The following is a 9,275-nucleotide window of genomic DNA, read 5'->3' on the forward strand; positions in this document are numbered from 1 at the left end:
AAGGGGAAACAACTAGACCGTTCCTGGCTATTGAAACCTTGTCTCCTTTAACTTTGATGGAACATAAATCACTTCATTTCCAATCATTTGAAAACAGCAACAGTCACCGTATTCACTCAAGCTCCTTTGTGATCCTTTTGAGATGAAACGTCTCCTTCTGCTCTGCCGCTTCCTGCCTCGTTCACAGCTGACCTTCAGTGGCATTTAGCAGCTCACGACGTTTATTTGAAATGGCACAATGCTGCTCATCAACAAAGTGACTACTCAAGTCTTTTAAATGACACTCACAGAGCCGGATAAGTGGCCGTGAAGGAGCAGGGAAATCAAAGAACTGGCAGGAGGAGAACAGAAGAGAGAAATGAGAAGAAGAGAGGACAGATGGCAGATCACTGACATTTAGGAGAGGGATCTGGGGATGTTGAGCAACAGCTGATGTTGCATTCTGGCCTTATTTCCTAAGATCAAATGCATATGTGCTCCTTAAAAGACAAGTGGTCATCAATTAAAAATATCTAGGATTGTTAATTGATGACCACTTGTCTTTTAAGGAGCACATTCAGTATGTTGTAAAAAAAGCTGAAGCTCTTATTAGGATTTTACTACAGAAACAAGTCTTGCTTTTCTTTTTGTGTGAAACAGAAACTGGTGGAATCGACCTTTTACCTGTTATTGACTATGGAGATGTGTTGTATATGAATGCTTCTGCTCATTGTCTTCGTGTATCACGGGTCACTGAGATTCATTACAAACTGTCGTTCTTTTACTCACCATTGTGTACTCTGCTCTAAAGTGAATTGGTCATTTCTCTCTGCTGAGCCCCGTCACTTCATAAGACACTGGAAACCTCTGTTGGTCTGGAGGAGCTGCAGCAGTTATTCCTGCACAAACGTCCACTGTACATTCACTAGATATTCTCAGAGCTAAACTAACTCTTCTGCAGTGTGGAGTGTGCGCGCATGCACGTGTAGAGATGGAGCGAGCTGAGCGAGTGAGAACGAGGGCGGTGTGAAGGCAGGCAGAGGAGCAGAGGAGCAGAGTACAGCAGAGACTCCGGTCCTGGAGACCAAAGCTACGGTCTCCCCCGCGTCCTCCGACTGCGGCCAACACTGTTTAACAGACGGGCTGCACTAGGTATAACTTTGCGGTTTTGGTGCTTCCGTGTAGTTTGTGTTGGAGTCTTGTCTGAACAGCGTAGCCACACGCGAGCGCGCATGGGACACTGACCGGCAATGATTTATACGTGTAAGAAGTTACAATCAGTCCCTTTAAAAGGAAAAATGGAAGTCATAATCTTCGCCCTATGGACATTTTGCAATTTGTTGTTCCCAAAGTACGAACTGAATTGGGAAAGAAAGCTTTTAGGTTTTCGGCACCTACTGCTTGGTATAATTTATAATCTGATCTTCAACTTCAAAACTTAGTTACCTTGAATGAGTTCAAAGCTCTGGTGAAATCGCTGCAGTCCAGGTTGTCTGTGTGCAAGTGTTTTTTTATGAGCAAGTTTTAATGTTGTTAATTTATGTGTTATCTGTTTTTTTATTATAACTGTCTTGCTGCTATCTTGGCCAGGTCTCCCTTGTAAAAGAGATCTTTGATCTCAATGGGACTAACCTGGTTAAATAAAGGATAATAATAATAATAATGTGTAGAATATGGTTATAGTATTTTTTCACATTACGTCCTGTTAATATAACAATGCCACACCTCTATTCTCTATTCTGTTTTTTATTCTATTTATTGCATAAAAGAAAAAAAAGAGATATTCCCCGAAAGTGCGTCTGCACTTCTGGCAGTGTGCATCTGTTCTAGACACTCCCTGCATATTTTGTATAGTTTATGACTGTAGAGAATCAGGCATTTCTTCAGCTTCTCCTTCTCCTTGGACACAGCTTTGCTTGGGTCCAGGTGTGTGGGGAACATTTTAAAACATACTCTTGATTCGTTTAAACTCTGAGAATTAGAAGTCTACTTCTTTCTCGACTTCTTATCTTTTAGTTTTGTGCTATTAAAACAAGAAGAGGATGGGAGGCTCGCTGCTGCTGTTCACAGGACTGATGGTCATCGCAGCATGCTCTCAAACTCTCTGTGTAAGTACTCGCAGATCTTCTCCTTCACTTCATTATTTGTGTGCTTATGCAAATGTGCTCATATCACATATTTGTATATCTGGAAATGTGTTTATTATTCACTATCTTTATGTATGGCTGTGTCACTGCTGTTGACTAAACATTGTGTATAGGAAAGTCTAATAAAGAGTAGGCTACATTTTGAAAGAGGTGGTTAGATACATGAATTTACTTGACTTACTTTATGAATTTAGTCTTTTCAGAGTTGCAGGACTAATTCCAGTGAAAGTGATAAACAGAGTGATGTTACTTTTCACACTATTTAACGTCCAAGCTCAGTTTCTATTTAAATACATCAACAGGGATAGTTAACCCTGTCCTCACAATGGGAGGTGTGATTTCTCTGTGTTTGTCAGAGTGTTCTTGTACTTCTGTATCTGTGAACACCACATTACAAATAATAAAAAAAAAACTTTAAAGGAATCGTGTGTAACATTTCAGGGGAGCCTTTCATAGGGAGCGGGTCCTCTTCACAGAGTCCGCCATGTTGCTCCACCATGTTTCTACAGTAGCCCAGAACGGACAAACCAGACTCTGGCTCTAGACTTCCACGTTTTTACGTTACCTGAAGGCCACCGTAGTTCTCTGACACGCTTGTGAAACTGCGGTAACGTGAGCCGCAAAGTGCAAAACCGTGGTACCACCAGCCGCCGTCTGACTTCTCCTAAAGTAGTGTTATTATGGTAAGGACGACCTCTGAGCGAGGCGAACGGCGTTACCACGGTTTTGCACTCAGCGGCTCACATTAACCGCAGTCTTGGAGAGGGAGGATTGAGAGGGGGGGTACGGCTAGATGTCGCCAAAGTGAAAAGTGAAGTAACTTTGTCTGGTTCTTGTCTCTTAAAAGGAATATCTAAGTTAACAGGACAAGATCGATACCACTCTCATAATGTACACTATGAAGCTTGAACCAGCAGCTGGTTAGCTTAGCTTAGCATAAAGACTGGCAACAGGGGGGAACAGCTAGTGTGCCTTTGTCCGAAGGTAAAAAAAAGCGTACTAATTGACATGTTATATCTTGTTTGTTTGTGTCGTCACTGTAAGAAAGTCACTGCTCCCAGCAAAGAAATAGTCTGGCGCATAATCCCCCCCATGAAACCACAACCTCACATTTTTACATATTGGTTCACTTTATGCATATTTTATCTCAGAGTTAGGGAATAGAAGTGATTCTCGCAAATGTTACAATCCAAATGTGTGTGTAGGCGTCAGACAGTTGCAGTGAGGAGGTGGCTCGTCTGCGGGAACAGGAGAAGCTTCTGAAGGGCCAGCTTCAGAAACAAGAACTCCTCCTACACAGATTAAAACGGCTGAACCAACCTGGCAACGAGGACGAAGCCAGACCCGACCAGAGCCAGGACGCCAAGTACGCAGGTCAGAGCCACGGCCTTGGGACTGCAACACTACATTTCAAAGTTTCAAATATCTTGTTTCAGTGTCTCATATCGCAGAAACAGCAACCAGATAATGTACCAACAGAATGTGTATTGTGTGTGTGTGTGTGTGTGTGTGTGTGTGTGTGTGTGTGCGTGTGTGTGTGTGTGTGTGTGTGTGTGTGTGTGTCAGACTGCTCCCAGCTCTTCAGTTCTGGCTCCAGATCCAGTGGTGTCTACACAATCAACCCTCAGAGCAGCCCTGGCCCAGTCAGAGTCTACTGTGATATGAGTGATGGAGGTGGCTGGCTCGTCATTCAGAGACGGATCAATGGAACAGAGAGGTTTAACAGGTGGGTCTGTGATGTCTGATATCTATCGCTGTAAAATAATAAAATCATATAAATCTATCTATCTATCTATCTATCTATCTATCTATCTATCTATCTATCTATCTATCTCAGGTCATGGGCAGAGTATAAGGATGGTTTTGGAGACATGGATGCAGAGTTTTGGCTCGGAAATGACAACCTGCATTACATCACGACACAAGGTCAATACCACTTCTAGAAAAACATTTTCCAAATTTTGTAATTTAAAGCAGCTCTAATCGATATTCACATATTGTCAATGGATCAAATTACTTTGTGTAATGTGAATGATGGCACTCATAGTGACAGACCCACAGATAATCATCCCCCAACTCTGCAGCTTCCCTCAGCTCTACAAAGCATTTTAGCATCTTTCAGCTCATTGTTTTGGTTTTCAAACCCGCACGTTCACTGTTTTGTGTCACTCTCACCACTCTTATCAACCTCATTTCCTGCAACATCAGGAAGTTGTTTTCAACATAAAGAACTGGATTAACCAGTTATGCTACCTGCTCAGCACCAAACAGCAGGCAGATAAAGTTAGCGACTAGCTGATGAACAGTGGAGCATTTAGAAACTAGAATCAGATATTTCCCTCAGGAGTTGGTGGAGATCAAAACCAGAGCGAGGAGAAGAGTGAACATTGGACTTACATTTTTCATGTCACCAGAAACACGACTCCAAATGAATGCTAATGTTGCTTCATGTCTGTTTGGTGTGTAAATAGTCAACTGTTCGCTAACATCAGCAGTTCTGCGACCCCAGTGGCCAACCCCGGTCATGTCTAGAAGGCAAGCCGCAAATTGCCAAATCTGATCTGAAATCTGCAAAAACCTGTAAAAACTCTTGCGAGACTTGCTGTCCGATGACTTATCATAACCTTAACTATTGAGGGTCAATCCCTAACCTTAACTATTCAAGATCAATACCTAACCTAAATAATTCTTTTTGTGATGATATGTGGGATATGGGTTCTTTTATTATTTTCAGAAGGCTTTTATTGTTTGTCTCTTACAGGGAATTATTCTCTGAGGTTCATCCTGGAAGACTTTGATGATTACCAGCGCTATGCCGAATACAAGAACTTCAAAGTGGCCGATGAAGAGGTGTTGATGCTGACCGGCCGCTAAAATGTTGAGAAAAATTTGATATTACACTAAATATTTTTTGGGGTAAAAATACACAAATATTTTATAATACTGACAAAAGTATTCATAAATCCCAGGTATAGTAACTACTTGGTGCATCTAATTATCTTGTTTTCACGTGTTTAGCCTATATAAAGTAATTTCCCTCTTTCTCCCTTACAGGCTTAAAGGAATCATTAACATTCTGGAAAATGATTTGCTTTCTTGCAGAGAGTTCAATGAAAAGATTGATGCTAGTTTCATGTCTGTACTCTAAATATGAAGCTACAACCAGCAGCTGGTTAGCTTAGCTTAGCATAAAGACTGGAAACAGGGGAAAGCAGCTAGCCTGGCTCTGGCCAAAGTTAAAGGAGCAGTGTGTAGGATCTGGCGGCATCTAGTGGGGAAACTTCTCCCGTTTGCCAAGTGCATAGGAGAACTACGATAGCCAACGCGAAAACACGAATGGCCCTATCTAGAGCCAGTGTTTGGTTTGTCTGTTCTGGGCCACTGTAGAAACATGGCAGCCGGCTCCATGAAGAGGACCCGCTCCGTATGTAGATATAAATGGCTCATTCCATGGTAATGAAAACACATTTCTTATTTTCAGGTGATTATACACTAAATAAGACTATTAATATGATATTCCATTTCTACCAATAGATTCCCTTGAATGTTACACACTGTTCCTTTAATAATTCCGCCTAGCACCTCTAAAGCTCAGTGGTTAAGACGTTATACTTTTTTTCCCCTGCAAAAACCAAAGTGTAAAACACATTGCGATTTACTGGGAGATGAGAACTAATACTCTTTCTTTCTGGAGGTTCATATTTAGCATATACACATGAGAGTGGTGTTGACTTTTTCATCTAACACCCCACTAGAAAGCAAACATTTTCCAAAATGTCAAACTATTCCTTTAATTTTTAAACAAGTTGGGCTCTCCGCATATCTCTCTCTGCAGGATCACTACCGACTTACCTTTGGAACCTATGTAGGTACAGCTGGAGATGCTCTGTCTGGAAGTTTTCAGGTTGGTGCGTCAGAGTGGGCCAGTCACCAGGGTATGAAATTCAGCACATACGACCAGGACAACGATAACTACAAAGGAAACTGTGCACAGGAAGACAAAGGAGGCTGGTGGTTCAACAAGTACGAGTTTTGTGATATTTTCGTGCAGCGAGATGCTCACAGTCATTCATTACAGTAAAAAAAAATGTCCTCTTCATTCTGTCATCCTCCAGGTGTCACTCAGCCCATCTTAATGGCATGTACTACCCCAATGGGCCCTACAATGCGTTGACAGATGATGGTGTAGTTTGGTACCCCTGGAGAGGATGGTGGTACTCTCTGAAGACAACCGTCATGAAGCTGCGACCTGTCGACTTCAAAATCGTTCCCATTGACGACCCCAATGCAGTTCATCGCAGACCACCTTCCTAGATCAGACATGACGAGATATCAAGTCTTCTTGGCTCGTTTTATTTTGTGCAGAAACAGTTGGGTAAAAAGATATTAATTGGTGTGAAATCATAATTCAAATTCAAAAACACACTGAAACATAAATCTCGTCTCATAATCCTCTCAAATCCCAGGTGAACTTGTTTGCACACTAAGCATTAATCAACCCCATTGGTAACTAATATGCTTCCTGTGCTATCAGATTGTATCTGGATGGAGCAAAGTAGCAGTAGAGTAAATATAGCCAGGATGGACCAAAGATCCAATCTTGGAATGAAAGATCCAAATTTGGAATAAAACTGTACAGTTACAATATAGTGACATCTTTAAAGACTTTAGCAGCTTATATAACAACATTAGCCTGCTTGTTAGAGGACTTGTGAAACCTGTTGCCTGTTTTAGAGACATGGATGTTGTAAGGGGAAGTAACTTGCACACACAGCTGTCTGTTTTGGTGGAGAAAAGGGAAATCTGATGTCAGCATGTGTCCCAGACACAGGCAGAAATATTGGACTGAAAGAGCCATTATTGTGTCACTGAAAATGACTGTAACAAGAACTGGAAGTGTTCTTTTTATACAATAACATATGATACATGGAGCAGCTGAGCTCAGTACTGTCTGGGATTTGCCCAAATGTTATAAAGATTAAAGCTAGGGTTGGTAATCTTAAGAAACTATAGCAAGAGTACGCTAGATTTTTTAAAATGATGCAACTAAAAAACCCAGCTCAATGTTGCCAACTATTTTCCAATGAAAGTAGTTAGTAGCACTAGCTCCAAACCTTCCTAAATCTAGTGAGAAAGTCACCAAGTCGTTAACACTGACAGGCCTCCCTCCAAAGCCACTCCAGGCAGCCCGGACAATTATTTCATTCAGGCCGAATGATCGGATGGGCTTAGTACAGTCCTGCGACATCCACAGATACCAGATTTTTGTTCTTTTTTTGTCAGAGCACTTGATTCATTGATTCATTGATTCATGCATTAACATAAATTACCTATGTATCACAAACAGTTGAAATAAAAGAATGCTATTACATGAAAGAAAACAAAGAACACTACACAACAATAGTTATTTCTTAAGATGTTACAAGTGACATAAGGTTAGAAGAACATCACAAATATAAAGGATTCCTTGATTAGTACTTCATCTAACACCTACAGGTTATTAATATTATAATTATTATCTCAGCTTGTGAACATACATTCAACTTTATCTCTGTGCAATTTGCATTATAACCATGATTCACCAAATAAAACAAAGAATAATTTCCTCTTGTCCACTGATTTTTTTCACATTCTTGAGTGAGCACCTTTAAGATAGATTTTACACAGTCAAGGATACCAATACCTTAACCTTAAAGAGGACCTATTATGCTTATTTTCAGGTGCACAGTATCAGGTGGTGTACTTGTATTTTGGGTTTCTACTAAAACATGTTTACATGCTTTAATGTTCAAAAAACACTTTACTTTTTTTATACTGGATGTGCTGCAGCACCTCTGTCTAAAATGCTCTGTTTGAGCTCCTACCCCTCACGAAAAGCCCAGTCTGCTTTGATTGGTCAGCTAGCTCACTCTGTTGTGATTGGTCAACCAAACCAAACTCTTCGGACTATGCTTCAGCTCCTTTGTTTGAGGCCGTGCCAAACTAGCCGCTAGTCAGGTATTATGCAAATGCATTACTTGGTGACATCACAACGTCATTGAAAGAAAAGGCAGGACTTCAAGCAAGGCGTTTCAGGCAGTTCAGGAGCAGTGTTTCTGTGGGGAAGAGTAACTCCCTTTGGCGTGGACTTTGGGCTTTGTAACTTTGCAGACCTTTTACATGCACAAAAAACCTATATAACACACTGAAGGAAAGGGGAAAAGTACAAAAGAATAATAGGTCCCCTTTAACCATAACCTTTTGCACACTTCTGATCATGTGTTACCATTTCTGAAAGGTCAGAAAGAGGCAGGATATAATGCTCTAGTCATTTAGGATCTGAGAGTACTAAAATGAAGAGCATCACTATACCGTTCTTGATTTGTTTTTAGAACAGAGTGCCTGCAAAAACAAGAGTCTCATTTGCCACATATTGTGAAGGGTTGATTTATGTCACAAAGAAATGCGACATAAATAATCACCACCTGCCAAGTGGCAATGCTTGCACAAGCGTCTTAATTATAATCACAGTTGGACTTTAATATCGCCCAGTTGTGAAAGCAACTCCATTCATGTCAGTAGGTCAAAATGAACATAAAAAAATATCTAATATAATATCTAAAAATCTAATTTATCTGTCATATTGTATCAAGTGAAAAGTGATCTGCTGCCATTTATGTATTTGAATATAAACATAAATAGATTAAAATGGATTTATATCTCTCTCGGAGTTCAAGAGGAGTTTTTTTCATATAGTTTTCTTCATGAATAACAAGCCTTTAGGAATTAATAATAGCCTATAATTTTTGTGTCAGTCATTACAAATATTACACAAAAAAGGGTTGCAGAAGGTATGCACTTTAATTATGTATTTGTTTTACAACATAGAGATAAGTATGTGTGAAACTGGCTGAAATATCATTTGTCATTACTGTAAAAAAAACCCATTATTTTGTATTTATACTTTATGACCCATTTGTAACGTTAGCACAAAACAAAAAACAGTTCTTTTTATAATGTCAAACACTAATTTCAGCCATGTCTGAAAGAAAAATCAAGCGTCAGAAAAACGGGACATGATCCTTTATCTAGTTGTTCGCTTGATTACAACACATAGCCGCCCGGTTGGTCGGTATTTCCCCCAGTGCAGCCACAACGACATTCAAACAA

At 40.3% G+C, this 9,275-nt stretch overlaps 1 protein-coding gene across 1 annotated transcript; it reads left to right on the forward strand.

The window, feature by feature from the left end:
- The first annotated feature begins 1,812 nt into the window (after window positions 1-1,812).
- fgl1 (fibrinogen-like 1) lies at window positions 1,813-7,732 on the forward strand. Its single transcript, XM_037781041.1, has 7 exons — window positions 1,813-2,087; window positions 3,332-3,500; window positions 3,693-3,852; window positions 3,964-4,052; window positions 4,888-4,976; window positions 5,962-6,149; window positions 6,242-7,732. Exons 1-7 carry the CDS (start codon window positions 2,022-2,024, stop codon window positions 6,438-6,440), a joined length of 960 nt encoding a protein of 319 aa, XP_037636969.1. The 5' UTR covers window positions 1,813-2,021; the 3' UTR covers window positions 6,441-7,732.
- The last annotated feature ends 1,543 nt before the right edge of the window (window positions 7,733-9,275 follow it).

This window comes from Sebastes umbrosus, chromosome 9, assembly GCF_015220745.1.
Source record: "Sebastes umbrosus isolate fSebUmb1 chromosome 9, fSebUmb1.pri, whole genome shotgun sequence".
Lineage (NCBI taxonomy): Eukaryota > Metazoa > Chordata > Actinopteri > Perciformes > Sebastidae > Sebastes > Sebastes umbrosus.

What these genes read in the sequence shown, in the direction of transcription:
- fgl1 (XM_037781041.1), top strand. Translation starts at nt 2,022, where the DNA reads ATGGGAGGCTCGCTGCTGCTGTTCACAGGACTGATGGTCATCGCAGCA. An exon ending in GCATTACATCACGACACAAG is followed by an intron (nt 4,053 to 4,887) that starts GTCAATACCACT and finishes TGTCTCTTACAG; the next exon opens with GGAATTATTCTCTGAGGTTC. An exon ending in TCAAAGTGGCCGATGAAGAG is followed by an intron (nt 4,977 to 5,961) that starts GTGTTGATGCTG and finishes CTCTCTCTGCAG; the next exon opens with GATCACTACCGACTTACCTT.